This window comes from Cygnus atratus, chromosome 2 (assembly GCF_013377495.2).
Source record: "Cygnus atratus isolate AKBS03 ecotype Queensland, Australia chromosome 2, CAtr_DNAZoo_HiC_assembly, whole genome shotgun sequence".
Taxonomy (NCBI): Eukaryota; Metazoa; Chordata; class Aves; order Anseriformes; family Anatidae; genus Cygnus; species Cygnus atratus.
Window position 1 is genome coordinate 92,752,442 of NC_066363.1, and position 26,454 is coordinate 92,778,895.

The window sequence follows — 26,454 nt, forward strand, 5'->3', positions numbered from 1 at the left end:
CCAGAATAGCAATCACACTGTTACAAGACAAGAACTTTATTCACAATGCTAACTCTAAGCATAGTTAGAAATATATCTACTCAATTTAAATAAGCAAGTCTTAAGGCAAGTGGAAAACTACATATTTTTTTTTTTTTTTTAGTTTTAGGTTACGTTTTCAAATACAGATATATTTGTCCAAAATAAGAGGTATTTAAACTTTTTTTTTTTTAAACAGTGTTAGCAAAGTTTGAATGCAAACTTTTACTGCAGAATTAAGTACAATATGATGTATACTGATGCTACTCTGAATACACTTCATTTTACTGACCTCAATTTCCACGGAATTGTGAAACTGACACAAAGTAAGCCACAGAATTTCTAACCTAAAAGGGAGAAAAAAAAGGAAAAGGATGAAGAAAAAAATTAAACATAGTGAAACAGTAGTACATTATGCTCTGAAGTCTTCAGGTAACATTCCTACTTGCAGGTATATAGATACAATCATATTCAAATACAAATTTAACAGAAAAGGTCTTTGAGAATACTTCTACACATTACGTTCTATAAGGGGGGACAGAAGCATTTTATACTGAGATTCCATCTTAAAAGACACCCAAAAGGAAAAAAGACAAATAGTAACATATACAGGTACTCATACATACAACAACATGAATTATGTATGCAGCGTACATAAAGAAATGGCAAGTCTGTTTCAGGAAAATGCTGTATTCAACAGAGTTGACAAGATTAATTAAAACCACTATGATTATATCTTTACCTTTGTTTAGAATCAAATTATACTTCAGAAATCTGTTAATGAAATGCAGTACATGTGTTTCAGTAGTCTAAGACACAAGGTACTGCTTTCTAAGGTCGAGTTGATTCCAGTAGCGATCAAATTCAGGAAAGGAATTAGTAAACCTAAGTTAGGGAGCAGCATTAGTAGGCACACTTTATACAGTATTTGGGTACATACAGCAGCCAATCACTATGTTAGAAGTGCAAATAAAAGTCCTCCTAGGCAGATAAAGTGCTAGAAGCAGTACTAATTTGCTACACACACATTCAGGGATGCAGCACGTTTTTTGCCTCCTTTCCAATTTAACTTCCAACACATTAGAACAAAGAAAAGGTACAACCACCACTATAGAACTTATGACCTCACGTTTACACCATCAACAGTAAATGTGAAGATCTGATTTCTACAACCTACTCCAAGAATATTAAAAACAGCTAATAATTTACAAGCACACCTTTCTCACTTCCAACTCTATAATCCTCTAAGATACCTAAAAAAAATCTGCCAACTTGTTTTTATACACTACCCTTAAAATGAAAACATTAATAAAAAGTTGATAGAAGCCATATTTAACTCAAGTCTGAGGTAGAGAAAATTTAAGTTGTATGCTGTTGACAAAGTCTTTGTTTTCAAGGTGCAGTCAAGTTAATCTGTGTTGAATAGCATCAAACTAGTAAAAACATTACTTTCTGAAAGCGTTCAGTTTCCATGAAACACATTTTCAATCTATTTTATGGGCCACATCAACTTTGAATATCCTGCCAATCTTCTGTAAACAGAATACGCCTGGATACAGCAACATTTTCAGATTAAGTTCTGGTTGACGCCAAAATAAAATGACATAAGACAACAGATATTTGAGAAAGTGAATGTAGCAGCCGTAACAGTATTTTCTGCTAAGACATCAGAAATACATTTCAGGCCACTCAGGAGAATTAAACCTAATTAAGTAAAACTGTAATTTAAACGGCCCAAGTGAATTTGCATAACATTACATGCTACTTCAGAATCTGATTCAGCTTTCATTTGATTTAAATTTGTTAGTAGGGGTCAACACTTCTGAATGAGAGTATTGTGTTGTATACATTTAAGTGCTTTGACGTAACACATCTACAAGTTCCTCCCCAACTCCTATACGTTCCTGACTCCTCAGACAGGACACTAAAGTTGGAAGTTTTTAAAGCTGCAAGTTTTAATTGAAAGTTTTTTTTTTTTTTTTAATGATTTCAAGTCTCCAAATCTGTGTCTTTAATTAGACCTGGCTCCTAGTCCAATTAAAGGTGAAAAAATCCTAAATTACTTGAATTCTGGCTTATTACACTGGTTTTCTCATTCCTACTAAAATGCAGGATCTCAGGTGGGACATTCAAAACAGTAGCTCCAAAGGAAGAAGCTAATGGCAAACCATTAACCATGGAATCCAATTGCCCTTCACTTAGGGTTGAAAATTTCTGGGTTTGATCTTCATTTAAACATTTCAGAACTTCTAAATTGACTCCAATGTTGAAATAGTGTGAAAAAAAAAACAAACAGCATTTAAACAAGCCCAAACTCCTCCATTTTGTATTTTACTTGATATGAATTTGCTAAGGAACCTCTAGAATAACGTTTTGTTTTAAAATGAGTCAAAGTTACAATCAGGCAAGATAATGGAAACAATATTTTCAAATTCCCTAAGTGGAATGACTGTCTCCATGAGACTAGACCAATTTCAAACAATAGCCATACAGACTTCATACAGACACTCCAAATCAACTTGCAGGCAATAAAATCTGTAGAACAGAAGCATCTTGTTTTACTTCAGGCTCAAAGGAAAAAGAAAAGAAATAAAATTCATCCAGCAAGCCATCAAAACCATAGTATCAGAAATACACTGTTTATAACCGGATTCCTCTAACTGAACATTATCATAGTTAGGGAATAATGCATTAAAGACAAAAACCCACAGCACAATGCAACAGCCAGTAATTACTGCTTGACTATATACTTCTACAAATCATGTAAATAGAAACTAATTAAGGAAAGCAATTATGATGGAAGCAATAAAATATAAACCACTTACGCTCCTGGGCCTTGCCATGTCCATGTGATTGTATCCTTAGGAAAGGAAGCATAACAGTTTTAATTATTGCACTTTAAACTTCTGTTAAATTATAGATAGCATAACTGATGACATATGACTAATAGGTTTTCATGGAAAATTCAATTCAATTTCCACAAGTTCTTAGTCCCAACAAGAGTAAGCCAAAGATAGCAGGAATCAAACTCTTATGAAGCTTGGAAACACCCACTAACTCAGCCCATAAATGTGGAATATCTGTATTTATAAGACATTTAAAGATTCAGGGAATTCTTAAAAAGCTGTTAATCTTGGAAAAGAGTTTTGTTTTTTTTTTTTTAAACCACAAGCTGATGTTCCTTGAGATTCTCAGTCCATGTGCATTTTCCTGACCCACCCTGCTGGACAGGGTGTCCCTCAAGTGTCCCCACACTGTAGCTGGGCCTCCCAGATATGAACTCTGTGACACTTTTCAAGTGTCTGAGACCTGTAGAGATGACTTAATGGAAACCCTCTCAACTGAAAAGAATTAGTAGGACCAGTAAGACCACGTGTTTTACCTCAAACAGGATTTTTCCACTTGCCTTTTTTCCCCTCACAGATGGCATCCATCCATCTGCCTGATCCAAAAATCGAAAGGTACAAGACATCTAAACCCACCTAGCTGCTCTCAGGGAAGACCAGCAACACTTTTAGATGGCTGACATGAAAAAGTTCACAACTCCAAATCCCAAAGCCACATGGAAACATTTCTTGGAATCCACAGTTATAATCCTGCTCAGAAAAGAGAACTGAACAAACAGGGGGCGATGCCTAGATGGAGTTTTAACCTCCCTTCTGCTACTCAGAAATTACTGTCAACCATTACTGAATTCTAACTGATTTTTTTATTGCAGTAAAAGGGTCTTGAAAGAGATGGAGATAATGCCTTTATGAACTGTCAAAAAAAAAAAAAAAAGGAATTACTTGTGTGTAAAACACTAACAGAGTGCAAATAGCAGTTAAAGAAGTAAACAAGATGCAACTAGCCAAAAGAGAACAGAGACCTTGAAAGGAGTATATAACAGATCACAAGAAGGAAGATGACAAAAGTCACAAAATTTTCAAACTGTAAGATTAAGAAATAATGCAGGAAAAAATTGCAATACTTGGATACTTGATTTACATGTAGGAGCAAGAATGCAAAAACCTGAAAATGAGTTCCAAGTATTTTGTTTGTTTGTTTTTGTTGTTGTTGTTGTTTTGATTAACTGGGAAAATCACGAACAAGTCACTACAAAGCCAACAGAACTCAGGAAATTCATGTTTCTAAAACCTTGGAAAGATTTCTATTAACCTACTGAAAAATTTCTAGGTTAGTTCTATGCTACCGCAGAAAATCTTTTTAAAGAGTTTAGGTGATCAATCACATGTACCATGATCTTGAAAAAATCAAGTTAAACTCATTTTAATTACAACTTAAAAAATGTGACTCAAGGAAAACTGAAAGAAGGCAGTACAGGCATGAAAAGTGAAAAATACAACTGATGTGATAGATAAACAGCCTTAAATAAGGTCAATGCGTCATGAAGGACTACTAAGAATTTAAATTTTTCCTTTCAACAGTTATTTTAAAACCAAACAAAATATCATTAAAAAGTATTCCATTTCCACCAATCAACATGGGTGGACAAGTGTAGACTTCTCCACCTAGTGATCTTGTAGAACTTGGTCTATAGTTCTGCTGTGAAATAAAATTCTTATGGCAATTTTGATGTCTCTGGTAATACTGCAAGTAAACTCAAGAGGGGCTTTGTTTTTCCCATAAAGAGCTTCCATTTATAAACCCTGACCACTGAAGAGCAGATGGCTGATGTTCTCTCTTACCAGGGACTAGATTTGCCATAATAGAGCACCAAAGTACTACATGTATCTCACTCATCTCCCTAAATTACGACAGTGCAGGAGACAAAGAAAAAGCCAATCCCCCTGCCTTCGGCTGGGCAAAGGATCACTGAAAGAGAGTAGATATCTTCAGAATTCAGCCCTTGATAAACTCAAATAAGCAACATATCTATCAACAGTCTTGTGAGAAATTCCCAATACAAATGTCACAATAGATATGAAGGCTTTTTCTCATCGAGAACATTTGGATGCAACAGTGATAAGGAGTAAATGCCAGGGAGTGCAGAAGAGGATTGCGTCCTTCAGGAGGGAGAACTATTTCGTAGTAGGCTCCTGCTAACATATACTTTTATAATGAAAAGAGCAAGCAGAAGACAGTAAGTGGTGTTTTCCGTACCTGATGTAAGATACTTCACAGCTACCAACTTACGCTCACAGACAGCACACACTCTGCTAACACTGAAAGAACACTTTCAAACTTTTATATCTATTAATGGATCCTTTGGATGGTGTGGAAGTTCATCTTTCACATAACTGTATTTGACATAAGGAGATGCTGAGAATCATACCAAGCTATAAACATAAGAGCAAACATTGTAGCAGAAGGAGAGCAAGCATGTAAAAAAAATACAACCACTCAGCTCTGACACAGTAACACCAAAGAGATGCTGCCAAACCACACAACAAATAGCACAGCTAATTTCAGAAAACACTTGGACATCAAAATACGGTTAAAATAGATCTGTAATATTTAGAGAGGTACATAGCCTTCCATAGTTAGTAGCACTCTGCTAGAAGATTCAAATTAAGGAAGAGCTATATGCACAATGAAGGGAATTAGCATAAAAACGAATTGCAAAACAATTGCTGTAGAACCTGTGGATGGGGCATCTGAGCGTTTCCTTTAAATGGAATATAATCAGTAGCTGTCTAACATCCTACATGTAAAATACTACCAGACAAACTAGGAGAACGAAAGCAAATTTTGAATTTCAGGTTTAAACAACATTTTAAGGCTTTTAATTTCTTTCTGATCATGCATCAAGAGGAGCAACAGAGTAACATACTATTCCTAAAGAAACATTGACACAGGACCAGAGGCATCATCTAGTGCATAACAGTGACAAGCCCTGAGAAGAAAGGTATTTGGGACAACACTGACTGGAAAAGAAGTGACGTTAAACAGAAACAGATCTATTTGCTAGAGGAGAACTGAATTTATATCATTTTTTGACATGTTTCAGTCCCTTGCAGAACAGTAGTACTTTACATAGTTCTTGAACATGTAGGGTACAAGGAAATAAGTATGTAAGAGCGCACACACCTGCTACATTCACCCTAGACTCTAGCCTCCAAAACCCTCCCTGAACGGTCAGGAGCACTGAAGTCCGATCCCTCTTTCAGAAGTTGGAGCTCCGAAGGCAGAGCACAATGGCTAGGCTCAAGCTAAAAGCAGTGGAGTGACTGAACACAATGCCTGACTCGAGTTTGCTGGCTAAGAAAAGAACTTAAATTCTTCTGTAAACCCAAAATTATACTACGCAGTGGTCAAACAAGTATACAGAAGAAGCCAGAAATGTAGTCCTACCCTATGAAAACCATTATCTCCCTACTCCATTCTTTCTTGCTACTTAACTCTTAACTGCAGCCTAGTCAAAATTTAACCTTTATATACCACTGTATCGTACTCCTCCTTCCTCTCACATTCCAAATTTGCTACAGGTCTTCTGCAGACCCCAAGCTAATCTAAATTTAAGTATTAATTGCAGTTATTCTCCTCCCCTTAAATTACTCAGCAAGGCACTGAAACCTAGCAGTATTTTACAGTAAGGAACGAGTAGGAACAAGTGAAGTAACATACACAGATTCAGGCCTGTTGGATATCTACATCGATATTTACAGGTTTAAGACATTTTGCAATTAAAAAAAAATAATAATAAAAAAATGCAATAATAAAATTACAAAAGCTCAAAAATTCACATTGATTTACTTCAATGTGAGAAGTCTCAGTCTCTTAATACAGTATTAGGAGCATTTATATTAGCTTACAAACACTGCATATTATGTACTACATATTTTTAAGATATTTGCAGATTAATTTTGGTAGCCTTATTAAAAATATGAGAATATCAAACAATGTATTTTTTATATTTTATATATTATAGTTTTATAAATATGCATATTTGCATTTGAAAGTGGCAGTGCAATAAAGGTTTTAAAAGCTACTCAACTTTTTCTTGGAAATAATTGTGTAATCAAAAGTCATGGGCAACCCGTTACAATGCACTTAATTCTACATGAGCTTAGCAGCTGCTACACTTGTCACAGCATCCCCAAAGATAATCAAGTTACTGCTATCACACCTGATCTCAGTCAACAGCACATGGTAGTCTATGCAAGTTGAATAAAGAACCTAAGAAAAGTTATTTATTTTTAAAAATCAAGCATATTTGATATCAAGCTGTAAATTGATGGAAAGATCAATGGATGAAAAAACATAAGCACTCAAGAAATGAAATTCATCCTCACATCAAGGGGTTGTTAACAGGCTAGTCAAGGAGAGATGACATGAGACCTGATGTGACACACATCACCAAAGAGGCAAGGTAGTCCTTATTTTACTTCTGACACTCCTCCCACCCTCCCCTACATAATGTCCATTTTAATAAGGAGACAGACTGGACCTGAAAATAGCCCCAGAGGGCTCAAAAAAAGAAGTTCAATTATAAAAGCTAGCAAAGTTGACTGGGAAGTATCTAATTAACTGAGGAATGCAGAAAGACAGGATTATTGCTGCAATAGGACAAGAAAGTATCCACAACAAGAAAGCTGAAATAAAAAAATGTAATCGTTCATGATCTTGAGGTAGATCTGGTGAGCTTCATCTTCACTTGCCTAGATCTTTACAAACATTTTTAACAATTGTTGACTTTAGATATTGTAAAGAAACACACTGCATTTTACCTTAATCTGACTTATACTGAAGGACTATTTCAAACTAGCTAGCAACCAAGCGCAAAGTGAATGTAAAACATGGACAATGAGACACCTTATAAAGGTGCCAAGATCCCCAACACATTTTTCTATTATGTTTTAGCTAGTTGTGTTAATTTGTGACTAGCATCCTCACACTCAGCAGGTGCAGATGTACCTTCCAGAAATAAATGAAGAAAACTCCCCAGCACACAGTGCAAGAACGGGCAGTGCCTCAGAACAAGTGTCAGTTTCTGTCTAGGACCTTTATGTCTTGTCACATGCACAGTACTTCTCACAACAACCTGAATAACTTTCAAAGCACTGTTTTAATGGAGTAACTTAATAAAAGCAGAAGCATTTAAATTTTCAGTTAAGTCTATTTATCCTCCTAGAAGCTTAAGGAATGCATACTTAGCGAATAAGCGTTTATTAATACTTCCTAAATTTCTAATTTCTAATTATCTAACCTACAAGGTTACAGAAGTACCAATGAATTTAGAGGAAAATGCCCCATGTTTCCAATTACATTGCAAGCTGAACTTACCAGTTTGTTTGGGTAACGTAAAACCACTGGCTGTACAGGAACTCCAGGAATAAATGCTCCTAGAAGGAACAAGAGCATCATTACCTTATAGCACGTTTTGGTACAGAATTTATTGCAGCAAAAGATTTTATGATTAATGGTCTGATAACGTATAAGGATTAGTTGATAGAGAAAAAAGATCCAGAAGTAGCCTCAGAAGTAATTAAAAAAAAAAGGAGAGTGACAGTGTATAGCCACCTTTTCAGAAGATAAGACTATGAATGTTTACTTGCATTTTCTAAATTATCCTTTACATAAATTGTCATGCACACATCTCAGAGCCCAGTACCAAATTCAATTTGATAAATTATTACGAAAATTAAGAGAACATGCAAGATAGTTAAGTCAAAAGATTCCTCATGGTCAACAGTATTTTTTCCATGAAGAATCTAAACTTTCTTATGCAAAAGAAGCTCTCTACATTTAGCTAAGCAACACTGGTTTAGAGGAAATGTATTATCTCTGAAGTAACAGAATGATTTTCTTTTTTTCCCCCCACCTTAATTCCCCTCAGAGGGGCTTGTTTTTACAGTCAGTTATATAAAATGCAATAGAGTATACTGAACTAGAGCTATTGCACAGAAGTGTCACTTCATTTCATGTGAAAATTATGGTTCTAATAAGTGGCACAAAATCTACGTGTCATTTGCTGATCTTTTTCTTTATAATTATCTTACTCAACATTCTTCTAAACATCTCTTTCTCGTGAAAACATTTGGTTTGAAAAGAAAACTTAAACTAAGTTTTGTATAGTAATTTACTAAATACTGCTGAATATTCCAATTAAAATTAAGAACCAAATGATGAAAGTACACTGTATGCTTAGCATTATGTTTATTTTACAAAATGAATAATTACATAGACGTAAAAAGAAAAATTGCTAGTGGTGTATAAACATCTTTAATGAAGGTTGTTCGAATGGACCTTGCAGAGGTGTGGTTCTTGGCCCAGTGGTACTTTCTATTATGTCTCTAAGAACAGCAGCCTAAGCAACTTTCGAAGATGACAAAATCTGAGTGGCAGACGACAACACTACTATTTAAACAAAGCTAGATAGTTTGCCCATGTGACTAGCTTGCATGAACACAAACAAAAAACTGCATAATAAGTATACAGAATGTAGGCCATAAAAGCAGAACAGGGAAAGCCATCCTGTAAGCAGTTACTCAGACCTAAAGTTACTTGATATCAAAGTGAGGTATCTTGAGGCAAAGGAATTCTGGGAGGCTGGACGGATACAGAATGAAGTTGCAGCAGGAAAAGTGAGATAGTCAAGAGGCAGACAGCAGCATGTACTAGACCAGAGGAGAGGAAGATAGTGGGAATTGGAGGCAGAAAGTATATGGCATCTGGTGGCTGGAATGCCTATGGAACAGAGGGAGAGAAGGAAAACAGGGTTTTAATGAAGAATTTGGATGGGTTTTCAAAGCATGGCCAGTATTTGGGGAAGAAGGAGAGGGAAGGAATAGAGAGTGAAAGAAGCAGATGTTCTCCTAACCACCACTCATTCATCTAAAAGGTAAATGTTAAGAAGGGTGAAGGAAGAGCTTTTTGAATGTTTGCTCAGTATTTCCTTCAGCCAAATGAATTAGCGCAAGGAACCACAACGCTGACTCACTGCATGATATTCCAGCAGGGATATGTAAGTTGCAAGCAACATCAAATGAGACACTCAGTAAGAATAGAACACGGTAAGCTAGGCAGAAGCCTAGGAAGAGTCAAAAAAAACAAACAACATATATCACAAAGGACTTGTTCACCGCAGCCTGCTCATTCTCATCTTTGTACCTACACCAGGATGGCAGGTTTTTATTAGACACTGGTCGTTCACTGCAGTGTTGACAATCCCATTATAACCACAATTCACATCTGCAACAATGTTCAGTGTTATGTGCTCTACTAATTTGATAAGCTAACATGGTGCTACTAACTGAAAACAGCCTAGAATGCAGACATTTGATAGGAAATTTTGGGGAAAAAAAAAAAAAAGACAGCCTCTGTTACAGTGCTATACTGGCAAGATTCTTGTGCTATCTTCACCAGAATGCAACACAACAGGAAAGTTCAAGAAGAGAGGAATCAACCAAACACTACACAGCAGCAAATGCAGCAGCAGTCTGAAATGGATACAAGCTGTTACCTTTATTGCATATCAAAATGCTACAAGACAGACCCAAAAGAGGGAATGGAGGATGCATTAAAAAAAAAGACAACCACAAACAAATACCCAGTGAGAAACCTCCTTCAGCTCTCATGAATTTCAGAAGTCAAGAAAATAAATCTAATATATCCAAATCAACGTTTTACATAACAGTGGAACTACAATTTTACAAAAGAATTGCAATTCAGGAAATTTCTATTTCAATCCCACCCTATTGCAAGATTTAATTCAATTTCTGCAACAGCAAACAAATTACAATGCAAGTGGTATTTCAGAAATTGAAGAAACAAGAACATTCTGTAGAGAACAAAGAAACAAGCATCATACCTACCAGGCTTGAATGTAATTAGACAGGATCGGTTTGTGCAAGTGCCCTCTGGGAATATCATTATCTTGAAGTAAAAAAAAAAAAAAGTTAAGAAGTATTTGAATGTGGATTTATAAACACATCTTTTAAAATATAAAGTTAACTGATTACAGTCAAAAAAACAGAACTACTTTTCCTTGATAAAAGAAAAATATTTTTGACTATTGAGACAGAACTGTGCTTGACTTCTTCATTGAGGACTTTTTTTTTTTTAAACTCTATTAATTTTTTCCTCTTTCTTGACCTCTGATAACAATGTGATTCTATCAGAATATTAACAGGGATTAGAAAAACCTCATGAGTTTCAGAGAATTTTCACAGAAGTCTTTGGTGCTTGTAAAAATATTGTACTCTGTTCTGCACCAAAACAAAATTCCAGCTCCCAGTCTACCTGCTTACAGGCTAAGAAAGATTGATATCTTCTTTCTCCATTTATTACTGGGCTTGCGTACAGATATGAGAATGACAGAGACTGAAAATATCTAAACAGAATTCTAGCAAGCAAAAAAATGCTCAAGTTGAACCAAATTCAGAGGAAGAGATTAGATTGAAAAAAAATGCACAAAAAATCTTGGCAAAAAGCCACAAATTGCTGAAACTGCTGCATTACAGAACTAGTCATTTAAATGAAGTAAAAAAAAGGAAGTAAATAAATAAGAAGACAAAGCAATGGACTAGAATGATCATTACTGGTTTTATTGCCTACTTTTGTTATGTTTGTTAGATATTCTGGAAATCATTTCAGCTCTGTAATTCGATTTCATCATCTGTAAATATGAATATTTATTTGTTTTTAAGTGCTTTGAAATCTATTGGTGAAAGTCATGATGTGAAAGCTCTGTATCGCCTTTCTAGGGTTGTTTAGAATGTTTCAGTAGTCCAATATGTGGTAGTAGTTACTACTGTAGTAGTAACAATGCCATTAAAAAAAGTAATACTTTTTATCATAATCTAAAAAAAAAAAATCACAAGAAAAGTGCTTCAAATTTTGAGAGACATTACTTGCTTCTGTAAAACATAGACCTTCAGCATTCATCTCTCCCTTCTCATTACTCTCTTCCAACGTACATTATAAGCGGTCATATTTTAAGTGAAGAAAAAATCCCAAAACACGATTATAGAAACGTTTTCATGATGTGGCCCAACAGAGACATACTCCAGTTACTGGAACATTTGAATTGCTTGGATTATCTCCAACAGTGACAATATGCCAGAATACCGAGAAGGGCAGGAACACACAATACTCTCCAGGCATTCTGCTGAGCACCTGATGATTTTCTTAGAAGTCTTCCTAAACCTGACACGGTTTTGTCCGCTTAGTATCACTTAAAACCTCTCCTCCCAGGTACTTGTCCAGTCTCCCCTTGAAAATACACTGCAATGAAAAGCTAGGTTACTTTTTTTTTTTTTTTGATATAGATTAGGATCTTATGTTTGATCTTCCAAAAAGAACGGGGAACCTCACCCCCCAACAAACCACCTAAAGCATCCTGCAAGGAAATGAAGAAAACTGCATATCCAAAGCCTTGAAATGCCAAATATCATCTGACACACAGTAGGAGCATACAGTACCTGTGGCCATTTACCATCAGATTGAGCACGTCTCTTTATCTCTTCAACAGTTTTCCTGCGAGAATCCTGGTCTGACCGAGACACAAATACTGGTCGGATGTATTTGATAAGAGCTAAAGAGGAGGAAAAACAAACAAGCAAACCAGCCTTTTTTCTACTTGTTTGAAAGAGATCCACCTCTACCCCTATAGTCCTCTGGACAAATATTGATAAATGTATATAACTACTTTATTATACGTACTACAAACTTAAATTTTCAGCTGAATTACTGGAGTTTTATTCAAATACTTTCATGAATTCCTGTGAGGGAAACCATTTTCACAATTTTGGCACTTGTTCAATCTTTAATAGACCATTACAGATAAATCACAATATTAAACGTGATTGTGCATATTATGCATAGTTTTCTGTAACTAAGCAGCTGTGGCTGACTATAGCCAGTTTCCTCCTCCTACAAAACCTATAGGACTCCCCCCGTACCACTCCTAAAAGCAGCAGGAACCTACCTAAGCAAGCAAAAACATACCCTATGGCTTGAACTGCCACTGTCTTTATTTCCTACGACAGCTCAGCTTCACTGATGGTACTCCATCGAAGATATTGCATACATGCTTTATGTTATCTTTTCTGGGAAAATCAGCACACTCAAAAGAAAACGCATGCTTATTTTCTAAGCTGTCACCTGTTTGCCTGTTTCTCATACTAGATGATTCAGATCTCAGGCATTCCTTTCCTGGCTCAGTGGGAAAATTTTTTATACACAGGAAGACACAAAATGTGAATCAACAAGAGTCAGAAATCAATCCACAATACCCTATCCATGCATGTCTGTCAGGGATACTGAAGCTCTCTTTTTAAAACAAACAAAACCACCCATATACAGATCTGCAATGTCAAAGAGCATTATGAGAGGAGCATTTGCAAATATACCACTACATGTTTTAACCTCAGCAGGCTGTCCTTAAATACCTTTTTATCACCTTCATATCTTCTAGTCTTACTTAAAGGTTTAAGTCACTAAATCATTAGCTATTCTAGTTGCCTAAAACACACAAATAAAACACAGTTTTCATATTTGCAACTACCGTAAGATGAGTTCGCTGACACTAGTTGTATAATCTTCTTTTGTCAAGGATAAACTTGCTGCATTAATGGATCAGCCAGTACTTAAAGTGTGAAGAAAAAACAAAAACAAACAGCAACAACAAACAAAACACAGCATAAAGAACAACAGTCCTGTACTCAGCAAAAGCTGCTGGTTCTGCTGGCGTCCTACCGGCAGTTTAGCCAGCACTCACCAAAATCGTCCTATGGTTGTGTTAAACTAACCCATCGCACCTTGCAGCAAATTCCCAGACATCTGACCAGCCTCTGAAATTGCTTTTATCTCACAAGTTGCGGAAGCTTAGGAGACAGTCTATTAGAGAAAAGTTACCAGACAACACGCTTGCACTTTTTCCTACATGCCTGCTCTTGACCAATATTCACAGAATGGTGCTGACTAGGGGAGCATCGAAGGTCATCATGGGCCAGCTGGAGCTACTGTTGTGGGAAGGTTAAAAACAAAAATAAAAAAACAAAACACCAAAAAAAAAACAAAAACAGAACAAGCCAAAAAAAAGCAAAGAAAACCATACTGAATTTCACAACTCTTTCTTATTGATGGTAGTCATGAGTTTCTCTTATTACTGAAAAAAAAAAAAAAAAACAAAACCACCCATTAAAACAGAAAAACCTCAAGCATCCTCAGCTTTTCCCCAAAAACTTCTTTTGCATTAAGCCCAGATGATGGAATTTGGACTGTGGAATGAACAGGAAAATTTCAGAGCTCTAAGGCTCTTATAAAAGTTGACTTCTTGTTACAGGACTTCTTTAAAATAGAAGAAATTAGGCTGGACGTCAGGAAGAGGTTCTTCACCGAGAGGGTGGTTGCACACTGGAACGGGCTCCCCAGGGAAGTAGTCACTGCACCAAGCCTGTCTGAATTTAAGAAGCGATTGGACTGTGCACTTAGTCACATGGTCTAAACTTTTGGGCAGACCTGTGCGGTGCCAGGAGTTGGACTCAATGATCCTTATGGGTCCCTTCCAACTCGGGATATTCTATGATTCTATGATTCTAAATTAAGCAAGCAGGTTTTACTTTACTATGACAAAGATATCAAAATATAGACAGACATCTATGAAATGGATAAGCTCGGCAATAAATTCAAGATACTCTGCAGAACAGGGGAGTTCATTCATGCTCTCCAGGCAGGCTAGAATGCCAACAAAATGTGGGCTGTTGGCACTCGAGCTGTTGACCTTAATGGTGTTGTAAGCTGCTGATTTACAACATAGAGAGAAGAAATATGCAACATTTTTGAAAAAAACTGCTGTAAGGTGAAAAAGGGTTTAAGGACTGTTTTGATGAGTCTCAGCAGTATTTAAATGTGAGATCCTCACTGAAAAGCCATGGCTGTACAATGGTGCTTTTTCTTGTGTGCTCTGAAATTGGGATAGAGAACTGAATGATTAAGTTGCAAAACGTCTCACAGAGTTGATGGGGAAGTACTTTAGTATCTTTTAAGTTCTAAGCTGAAACATGCCCAGCTGCCAGGGCATATTTTTTTCTCTATTTAATTATTTATTTCTTACTCATGATGCGCAAGAAAAGCCTATCAAGCACCTTCAAGAGATGAACTTGAATGGAAACTAGTAAGTTTACTATGGGGGGGGGGAATAAATCAATTTATGTCAAAAATTTATAGTTTTTATAGCACAGTATGATTCCCCCTGCCCCTATAGCTTTTCTGTATTCTGCAAAGTACAAATTACCTCCTCCTTCACAGACTTCAGCTAAAATATAACCCCATTCGTTTCAAAGGTACCAACTTCCTCTCTTCTCTTCAGAGGGTGAAGTTACACATGTGGAGCAGTTGCTCAAAGTTTAAATCGGCTTATCAACTTAAATTCAGTTTCAAAATGTTCAGACCACAGAAGAGTTTTGAATCTCAAAAGTTGCCTAACAACACCAAATCACATTTGCTGACAAATCCCCTTTCCTTCTTACTGAAATATTTCTGCACTAGCACTGACCGCTTCAGCTATGAAAGCTAGCTGAAAAATAGCTTTTATCCCAGCTGTTTTACCAGTCAAAAATAAGAGAGCTGAACTTGAAGTTGGATCCAGTAAACTAAACGTGAAAACGTAAGGACCTATGCTGATAGATGAACAGATCCAACTTCCTCAGCCCACGTAAGATGATGCAACAGATTCACAGATGTCACCTTCCTTGGGCCCCAATCTACCAAAGCTCTGGAAAGCCATCGTGCTGAAAGACATTTCCTACTTCAGTAGCATGGTGATGTGCTCAGCCTATTCTGGCACTCTCTACTTACCAGATGCTGGTTGTTTATTTTATTTTTTTTGGTATGATCACTGAAATTTCATGTGTATTTCAATGAATCATAGAATGGTTTGGGTTGGAAGGGAACTTTGAAGGTCATCTAGTCCAACACCCCTGCAGGGAGAAGAAGGGAAATTTCTGACTTGATCAGGTTGCCCAAAGCCCCGTCTAACCTGGCCTTGAACACTTCCAGGGATGGGGCATCCACAGCTTCTCTGGGCAGCCTGTGCCAGTGTCTCATCATCATGAAAGATTTTTTTCCTTATATCCAATTCAAATCTATCCTCTTTCAGTTTAAAACCATTACCCCTTGCCCTGTAATTAAAAGCCCTGGTAAAAAGCCTTTATCTATCTCTCTCATAAGTCTTCTTTATGCATGTTGCACGCTGCAACAAGGTCTCCCCACAGCCTTTTCTTCTTCAGGCTGAACAACCCCAGCTCTCAGCCTTTCTTCACAGGACTGCCATTCCAGCCCTCTGATCGTTTTCAAGGCCCTCCTCTGGACCTGCTCTAACAGGTCCACATCTTTCTTCCACTGGAGACCCCAAAGCTGGATGGGGCCAGGTGGGGCTTCTGGGCAAGCAGTTCCTCCCTGAAGTTTAAGCCAGTGCATGTGTGCTAAGTAGGTGATTTCCCTCACTACTAATGACTAACTGAAGAGGTCATAACTCTTGTTAGAGCCAAAAAACGGTTTTTGTTTGTTTTATTCTTTGTTTGCCTAAAAATAAGGAAGTTGTCCGAAGGAGTCACGAGTTAAGTCTGATTCTGAAACTGGATTTTGTGGTCCAGGAGAATTGCCTTCAAATTAGAACGCAATAAAACACGTATATAGACACACTCGTGGAATACTTCCAGTGCCATGAAGAACAAGCTTTTAATCATCAGGAATAAAATTGATCAAAAGCTTAATATTCCATGATCAGCAAACTAGGGGTACAATAATACAGGCAGCTTCTCCAGAAACCTATTAAAATATTTCCAGAACCAATCCTGGTAAGCCATTAGCATTCAGATCTTCCCATGCCTGCTAAATGACCTGATCCTTCTGTTAAACAATTATAATACCCTGATCAACACTGTCATTACATTATTTACTACATATATTTGGAAGACATCCATACATGTCTAGACAAAGATCATCTCTTCACCCAAAGTCCTCACCAATGAAAATTACCTTAAATCTTATCTGTTGTGTCATTTGTCCCCTGATGGAAAGTCAGCTCAGAGTTAAATGGATGTACTTTATTCAAAACTTCTCAGAAGATTTTGAATGACTGTTAAATCTCCATATCCCTATAGATTCCACTCAGATTTTTCCACTAATCCTCACTGAATCCAACGTGGAATAGTTAAGCCGCAATTACAGTGTTCTGTCAAATGCCATCCTGCCACCCATCACATTTCAGTAGCACAACATGGCCTGGAGTTCCCTCATCTAGCTGGGGTCCTGCAAGGCATCCCACTAAACGCAAAGAAGAGCTCCACATGGAGCTCTTCAGCACAACTGCACCAAATAAATCAAAATCACAAATCTCATGAAAATCTACATTGGTTGTTTAAACACGACTGACTTGGGTATCTGCAACAATCTGCTTTTGCTTCTCCCTCACAAACAAACTCACTGATGCATGAGGAGTTAGCAACACACCCTCGAGGCAGGGTACCATTCAAAGCAGACACCACTCCCCGAAACGCTCCTGGGACTGTACCCCTACCCGTGCTAAGAAAGAAGTTTTGGTAGACTATCTATAGCCTCATGCTTTGCTTCTATAGCCTCATCCTAATTTGCTTTTCTAGTTACTGGGTCTTAAGACATTGTAATTTCAGCAGAAATAGAACCGTGAGTTCTCTGGAATTGTTTTGACTCAGTACAATGATTCATCTTTGGAGAAAGGACAGTTCACCTTCCATCCCCCTCCCCCTTTTCCTGTTAATATTCAAAATAGACCAAGAAAAATAATCTCCCCACATATTATACCATTTTTTTCTTTATGCTTCAGACCTTCTCATCCACAACCAGTGAAGTTACTAAACAATCGTTTTTAATTTTTCAAGAAAACTTACTTCCCCAAACAGGAATATCTTTGCTTTCCGCTTTCATCACAATGGAGGCGAAGGTCATAGTTACTGGAATGGCATCGAAGTAGGAAGAATGGGGAGCCACCGTTAATATCGCTGCTTCTGCTGGCAACGCCCGCCTGCCTTTCACATTTATCCAGTGGAATCCACCAGCAAGCCACATCATTCTCATGATTGCTTTCAGCAAAACATCCACTATTCTGAAAAGAGGTAAGATAACAGTTACACTGCCACAGGGGTACCTTCAAATAATGAAAAGAAAAACATTATATAAAAACTATTAGCAAGACAAAAACATAGGATAAACTGCTTAAACAGGAACACTGCATAGACCTCCTGCTTTCTTTTTCTGAGCAGGTTTAATGCCACTTAAGGTAAGACAGTATTCAATTTCATTTCATTCCTAAATATTAATACTTTTAAGTCATAGTAACATTGTCACTTATTTTAACATTAATTCTGATTCAGACTATGACTGTTGAGCTTCATATATACAATGCCTAATAATGCTTTCTATTAATACCAAATAAGCTCTAAAACTGAGCCCTAAGAAAAAAAACACTATTAGAATGTTGTTAGAATGCAACAACCCTGATTCCTGGGTTAAAGTTTACCCAAACAAACCACTGCAGTAACTTAGCGCAGAGATTCTCAGTCAGGGGGATGCAAACAGAACATATCTGGGAGCTCCGGAAATATTTCACTTTCTTCCCTCTTCTTCCCCTCTACTTTTATAGCTTGGCAGCAATCAAAAGAGAAACATTTGTTTTGAACCAATAGGGTGCAAAGCCTAACCACCACAAATTGTTATCCTCACAGGGATCGGAGGCTGGAGAGCTGGGTGACGCAAAAGTAGACAAAATAGGAGAGGGCCTTCTGAAAAACTTGAAAATTACTGTATGCAAAATTGAAGGCGGTCCATTATTCCTTCAGTCATTATACCAATATCATTCCAAATTAAATGTAAAGTGACATGCCTCCGCAGTTCCAGCCTCCTTCCCTCCTGTGATACAAAATGCAATCAGCTTCCCTCACGCTAGTGCCAGCTCATACTTTTAATGTTCTCTACAGGATAGGCAATACGCTACGCTCCCTGCTCACTTCTCAAGTGGCAGTTTTCATGGATGGGTGAGCACCACCTTACATTCTACCTTAATTAGCATTCCAATACGAGAGCAAGCGCAGATTTATTAACGAGCGCCAAAGCACAGGGCAAGCCCTTGGAGAATCAACAGAAGTCTTGTCAATTCATCACAGGGTAGGAAACAATGGGGTGAAAAATTTTGAAACAATTTAGAATATGAAAACTGGACACGTTCCAAAGCGTCAATCTTCATAACTGCATGGGAATAATTAAAATTGAAGGATAGCACAATGAAGCTTCATAAGACATCCTCAGTATATCCTCAGTAAAGATACGATGCTAGCAATGTTTTTCTGTTTTTCTCCCTGTAATTTTTGGGTCATTTGGTAAATCAAACATTTTTAAGGTGTTTTGTTAGGTATTTTTAGTTTCCCAACCGAGGAAAATGTGTAAATAATATTTTTCTTATATTTTTCTTTTGAATAGGAAAGCAGGTCCATGGGACAGATGTATCATGAGATATTTCCAATCTTCTCTATTTCAAACTGCTGAACTAAACGCAGGTTCTCTCAGTACGGTACTACATCAGTGACTCACTTTCGCCACCAGGAGAGGGGCTTTTCAAGCTCTTGCTCGTCAGATCCCATTGAAGCAATGAACGCAAAAGGCCAGGCCAACAACATCATAAAAGCAGCAAAAAAGAGTCGGATAGGAAACAGAGTCAAGGTCATGAAGGCGATCTGCAAAACCCAAAACAAGTGAGTTATTCTAACACAATTTCAGACTGAAAGAGTAATTGCTAGGAACCGCAGATTTAAATTAAAAATACCTCATGTTAAAAACAGATGAGCATGTTTCAATCCCAAGCAAACAATTGTAGTGTAACAATTTTGTACTCACAGATCAGAATTACAGCTGAAACACAGCGGCACTCTTAAAAGCTAACGCAGTCAACTTTCTGCACTTCTTCAGATCCAGCGTTTGTCTGAGAATACATCCGCATCCTCTCTTTCCTTTCTGCAGCCTCACATTAAGTAAATATTTAGCATGGGTGTGTTGTAAATCTTACTGCCCTGTCGAGGAGCGAGTCCGTCACAGCACACACAGCCAGTGATGTGCACTTCTTCAGCAGGGCGCATTCACAGGCTAAACTTTTCCAGGACTGGGCGGGTACCAGATGCTCTGCAGTATATTCCTGTACCCAGAAACTCTAGGGAGCACTGTACAGAAATTCCCCCAGATAAACTCATACAAGTGTCTGGATATTTGTGTTCCAGGCACAACTCCCTGGAAAGCTGAGGTTTTCAAGAAGCTATCCTCCCTCTGGAAGCCATGGTGAACCCAGCTGCTTCTACAACCCCTTCCACCACTCGTTCTCAGACTCCAACGTCACCCAGCTCGCCCCCTGCCTTCAGCTTTGGTGCAAAACACATCACGTTGGAACTTCTCCCAGTCTTTTGAAGAATGCTCCTAAAAGCTGGGCCTTTCCTGAGCTGTTTGGAGATGTCTGGAACTGCCCTACACAAAACACAACTCAGCAACCATCTGTGCAATGATCCACCTGTTCCTGGAAACAGCTCCAGGTGCCAGGAGCCCCATCTTTCTCAAAGAACAGGAAGAAAAAAATAAAATCACACTGAAAGTAAAGGCTTCAGATGGCTGGCTAGGGGAAAGAGTGAGAACCGAAAACTGTTTGATGCTGACTGGGGTTGCACCAGCACTGCACCAGCTGTTCAGGGGAAGCTGGCAGAAGACAGACAAGACGCTATGGAATGATATAAGGGACATGTGAAGAAAGAATTCAAAAGGAAATATGTTATACATCCACAGGTGCACCAGATGAGGCAGAAAAGTACTTCTCAACATCATCATGGCTAGACAAGGATGAGAAATGAGGCATATGGTGCTTTCTCACATTGTGCTTCATCTGATGCATCCCAGGGTGCTGTGGAAAACATCATTCATATTCCGCTTCTCTTCCCTGATGCAGCCCTTGTCATCATGCAGCTCAGTTTCCCACTGACCAGCTTCCTCTCACTTCCCAAAAGAGCTCACTAAACCACCTCACTCTGGCAGCACAAACCTTCACATCTAGGGTAGACGTAGGGAACACAGCAGTAGGAAACCTGAAGCTACCAGTTCCCTAGACAGCCCACTGCAATGCCGGATTTTATAGTGACAGTTCAGACTGGCACTGTCACCTCCCAAAGACTACGGTCTCACTTCCCAAAACAGGACTCCAGTCCCCCGGCAGACTGCTTCTGTTTGCCACAGTAGAAGAAAACTTTTTTCTTCCCTCTTTGATATGATAGTTTCCCAGACGAACCAGTCCAACTTCCTGAAGCGGCAATGGTCAGATAAGCCCTGAAGTCATACTAACTCATGCAACTTTGCATCCACTGACTACCACTTCTGGCAGCAACAAGCAATTGAGTCACATCAGCTGTTTAATAAAGCTTCACTCAGACTATGGAAAAAGAGGGGAAAATAGTTCAGCACAAGGGGACATGAGTTCTGGCAGCTGTATCAGAAGAACGATAAGCACGAACTTCATTTGCAAATGAGGCTGGATGAGAAGCATGAGGAACACAGATGTAAGTATCGATTAGAAGAAAGAACAAGAAAAAAAGTGAGAGACAGCATAAAGGGTTCAAACGTTTCAGGAGATCAGAGAGAGAGAAAGCAGCAGCCCCAAGAAAACTCATAAAATAGGGGAGTATTCATCTACAAACTGGAGAAGAGAGAGCAGCTGCTTTCTAGGCTCCTCAGAAGGAAGGGACCAGCTATGGAGAAAAAAAGGAAGGAGAATGCAGGTGAGAACACAGCCTCTGGGATTCACACCCTCTCCCCCCAACTCCTCGAAGTTTCCTCCTACACCAGGGCAGATGACTGGCTGGCGGTGAGCTATCCAGTCCTTTGCATCTGTGCAGCAATCTGTTATATGGTGAGCACTTTAGAGCCACGTAGCAGAACAGAAGCAGCTGTTGCATCCACAAGGTTTTGAAAGATAGCAGAAACATGCAGAAAAGGTTCCTTGGTCTTCTGTGTCCAGAGATAGCAGGAAATAGCCAGCTGGAAACAGGCAGCAAGCAGCAGCTCCAAGCACCAACCGTGACACCAGCCTCTTGTTTAGCAGGTGGGAGTGCAGGACCTGCCAATAAAAGCAGTTTGGTAGCAGAAAGAAGAGGACAGCTATGTTTGGCCCCTGAAGAAGGCTTGGAGTCAACACGGACATCTGGTGGTACATCTGGACCTATCCTTTGGGAGGTTGAGCTCATGACCAATTTTCTCAAGAGGGCTTTGACTACAGCTCAATTACATTTGTGTTCTGCGGGATCCTACTTAGCTTTTCAGAAGTTGACAGGTATGATGTGCAAGACCCACGGGCAGCAGAAAGGAAGAGGGTGGTCTGAGAGCTTGTAACAGAGGGCTGCCGGAGAAACTGGATCCCACCCTTCAGTCAGAAGGCCCAATCTGCTGCAAGGCAAGTCACTGAAACTGAAGAGGTTATCATGTTTTCCTCGTCCAGAAACGCCAAATTCTGATTCGATTATGAACTTACAATGAAGGTATAAAATATGAACTTAAGGCCTTTGTAAGTTCTTCAAAGCTTCAGGTCCTACGTATCTAAACACCAACCACAAGAATCACAGAGTAACTTTGCTTCTTATGCGTGTCAGTTTCCGGTCCTGAAAGTCAGCATCATACCTCTCATGCAGGGAAGCTGAAAAATGCATCTTTGAAATTAACAATACAGCGAGGATCATCCTTATAAGCAGTTCATTTACAACAAAGTTTCCATGACTTACAACAAAGTAATGGCCAAATACTGAACAAGGAAAACAGACCAGTGAACTGCATGTTTAACAGGGTAGAGGTTCTAATTTTTCTTTTTAACATAACAGACTATGACTTGCCCCACACTTCTTCACTATTCTCACCTCTATGACCCCAAGTCACCAATACCACAGGTGGCTCTGCAGGAGCAAGAAATTCATCCACCAACAATCCACCTTACCACCTGCTTTCCCACTCTGCAAGTTTCCCGACTGCCACGTTTATGGAGATAATTACGGGAGTGGAAACGTTCATTTGTGACTAAGCCAATCTAACAGATCATTGCTGCTAAAGAGGGTGGCCCTGTTCACTCTCCCCTCGAGTCCCTTCTAGCGCTTATCTGAGCTCGCAGTGAGCAATGCAGCTCATTAAGCTGAAGAAAAGCAATCCCAGCAAAAGAAAAGAAAAACCAATCAGAACACAGAAAAACACAACAATCGGCTGGTTTAATGAGCCAAATCAGCTCACCGAGGCACCAAAGGAACACCAGCACTGGTGCAATAAAAAGACCAGAAACACTGAAAGCAAGAAATATGGCACCATATCGTGTCTTTAAGTGGCAGGAGACAAGGCTACAAATGCTCTGTGACAGCTTCAGCAAAGCTTCTGCCTGCTCTGCAGAGGTAACCAAGAAGAAAAGTTTTGACTTACGTGACAGCTGCCCAGAGCATGTTATGATGATGAACGAAACTTGTGGTTAATGAAATCATGTCTGCCTGTCTTCCAGAAAGGATCTTTTTATTATAGTATAAAAATAAAACAGGTAGTTTCGGGAATGATCCCCATTGTTATCCTCAGATTAGTGCCAAATAGCCGTAACTTCTACAGGAAGCACAAGACTCAGTTCTCTGTACAGCTTACTGTTTTTACACTGGTACCTTCCAGTTTTTATAAAGTCAATAAAAGACACGAACAGTTTATTGGGTCTCAACGGGATTTATTTTTATTTTTTTGCTGTTTTTCTTCCTCTTTGTGGTTGCTTTGTCCACGTACTTTCTACTTTTTTGCTTCCAGTCTCAGGCTGAAATCTTTTAAGATGCATTTACTCTGAATTGCAACAACAAGGAAAACAGAAAAAGTGTTAATCTAACCTCTTGCAGAGCGCAGGATGAGGGAGGCATGAGGTGACAGTGAAGATAATGGAGCTATCTGACAGACCATCAGCAACAAACAACAGTCCTTCAGACAAAGCAGCGTCATCTCCCGGCCCCCTTTGCTCGCCAACTTCACGTACCTCCAGTTCCTAACTTGGTGAGGCTGTGCAAACCCAGAACTCACCCCTGTTAGACTCACAGGGCTGACAGAAAAACCTGTGACACAGTCTGTGCCTCCAGCTGAACAGGAAGTGAGTTCAGCTGTAATACTTCATACTGAACTCTTAATGACAGGCCAGGACTGCATGGAAGAGAAAGCACTGCTGTAATCGACCGTAAAGGAGCCTCCCCAGCCCAGAAGCCTCCCTTTCTGGGATTGCAGCATTTCACATAAGTCAAACAGTTTCACAGCTCTCCTTTAACAGCTTCTAATCCAACTATTCTTTTAATTAAAAAAGAGGTTAGGAGAACATCATTAAGGCAAAGAAGAAAATCAATCATAGTTCTCTATGTCAGCTTGTGTGCTCCCTCCTTAAATACTGCAGAAATACGATTACAGGAATGGCTGGGCTAAAGAACTTTGTGCCACTGTACATCCACAAAGGATGGTTCATTTAGAAAGCAAAACTAAGCCAGACTTTGATAAGCTTATTCCTTTGGTCTGCACACTGTAAAACACTACGCAGCTTTAAACGCATCTTGCAGTTTTCATTGGAAATAACAAATCTTTGAGATCCAGCAGCAAAGTTCACGTCTGATACAAATGTGCAGAGCAGCCTGCATAGAAGATGGGTACACTCTACGGCCAGTCACTGAGCTGGTGAAGAGGATGAAAATCATCAACACTGGTAGCTTATATGAGCCTGCAAAAAACTATGAAACTGGTGTTCCATCCTTCTGACAGTATTTTGAAAATTCCTTGTAAATGCAAATAAAACGTTGTTATAATGAGATACAATCAGAATGCATATGACTACATGCTATCTTTTCTTCTCATTGCAAGACTTTTGCCTCATTGTTTTTGTGTAATCAATGACATGAGGAATGAAACAGGGTTACATGGAAAAGAAATCATTACGACTACATGATTTATTAAGGAGGCTCTGGGTATAAATTGAATGAGGCAGATGACATGAGCCTTTTCTCTCATCGCCTATTCAAACAATTTATCAGCAACCACTGAATTCAACCCTGATCTGTCTCACGTTGAGAAAGTTGATTAAAAAATAAGTGAAAATCTCTGTTTGTCTGGAGAATTCCTTGGCTGTCAGGTACTCAACATGAGGTGCACTTCAATATTAGGTAAATCAGGCCATGTGCGTCTTGTCTTCGATACCCAGGCAGCAACAAGGTAAGGCAACAATGAACTTCCACCAAAAGAGAAATTAAATTACGGCTGGATCCAAAGAGCCTTGACCCGGCAGGTTCGGTGTTAGGGGGTCTTGATTTCCACGCCGAGGGGTGTCGCAGGCTGTGGGCCCCCAAAACAGCAGCTTGAAGGGAAGGTTTCCCCGCGGGGACCTGCAGCACCGGTGGGACGAAGTACCAGGGGGCAGCCCCTGGCTAGGCGAGCCCTTGGTGGCATTTCTTCACCCAGCGAGTGCCCCAAATCCCACAGCAAGCTTGGGATGGGGCTGAGCACCCGCCTCAGCACCCTTCGAGGGGAGGCAGGGCCGGGGGTACCCCACACCCCCTCCCCCCGACCCCTGCCTCCCGCCACCTGCAGGTTTTAACCCAAACTTTCTTCGGACCAGCCCGGCGACCGAGATTAAATAAATATATGAGTAAATTAAACCGATAGACTGAGGAGAAGCGGGGAGGCGGCCGCGCCCCCGCCAACCGCCGCCCCCGGCGCCTCACGGAGCGGGGGGGAGATGAGATGGAGGGAGGGCGGTGAGATGGAGGGAAGTGGGCGAGGGGAGACGGAGGCAGGGCGGCCGTGCCCCTACCTTGGCTTTCTGCAGGGGGCCGAGGCGCAGCTGGTGCACGAAGGGGCTCCTCGGCGGCGGCCCGCGCTCCCGGCTGCCGGCCACGCAGCATCCTCGGCCGCGGCTGCTCAGCTTCATGGCGGGGCCGGGCTACGGGCACGGCCCGGGGAAGGGAAGAAGAGAAGGAAAGAAGGACGGAGAGGGAAGGCGAGGACCGGAGCGGGCGAGGGCGCTGCGCTGCGCCGCGCCCGCCGGTCCCGGTGCCGGGGGCCGCTCGCTCCCCCAGCAGCAGACGCCGGCCCCCGCCCTCCCCGCGGCCCGCGGCCCGCGCATGCGCCCTGCGCGCCGGCTCCGGCCGTTCGGCTCGGCGCCGGTTTCCGCGTCGGCTGGGAGGATGGCGGAGGGGCGGGTGGATGTGGGGGGGGGGGGGGGGGAGGTTCGCTCACCTCATGGCGCCGCTCCGCCTGAGCCCACCCGCCCCCTGGCGCCGTTCACCCCCACAGGCATGCACATGGGGGTCCTGGGAGACCCCCTCCGTGGTCCAGGCCCCTGGCTGGGGGTGGGGGGCGATGTGAGGGCGCCCTACAAGAGACCCCTACCCTCATTCCCAATGGGTTTTGGTCACGGGCAGGTGGTAAACGTGCTGCAGGAGAAACCCTGCT

At 40.1% G+C, this 26,454-nt stretch overlaps 1 protein-coding gene across 1 annotated transcript in view; it reads right to left on the minus strand.

Annotated features, from left to right (window-relative positions):
• The window catches only part of LPCAT1 (lysophosphatidylcholine acyltransferase 1), a 48,659-nt gene extending 22,549 nt beyond the window's left edge, over positions 1–26,110 (minus strand). Inside the window, exons 1-8 of the mRNA XM_035550535.2 lie at positions 25,814–26,110; positions 19,531–19,673; positions 17,835–18,049; positions 12,384–12,496; positions 10,776–10,836; positions 8,245–8,303; positions 2,844–2,878; positions 311–365 (exon numbers count right to left, since the gene is read on the minus strand). Coding sequence (XP_035406428.1) covers positions 311–365; positions 2,844–2,878; positions 8,245–8,303; positions 10,776–10,836; positions 12,384–12,496; positions 17,835–18,049; positions 19,531–19,673; positions 25,814–25,930 — 798 coding nt within the window. The 5' untranslated portion in view covers positions 25,931–26,110. The remainder of the gene's footprint in view (positions 1–310; positions 366–2,843; positions 2,879–8,244; positions 8,304–10,775; positions 10,837–12,383; positions 12,497–17,834; positions 18,050–19,530; positions 19,674–25,813) is intronic.
• Between the last annotated feature and the right edge of the window lie 344 nt (positions 26,111–26,454).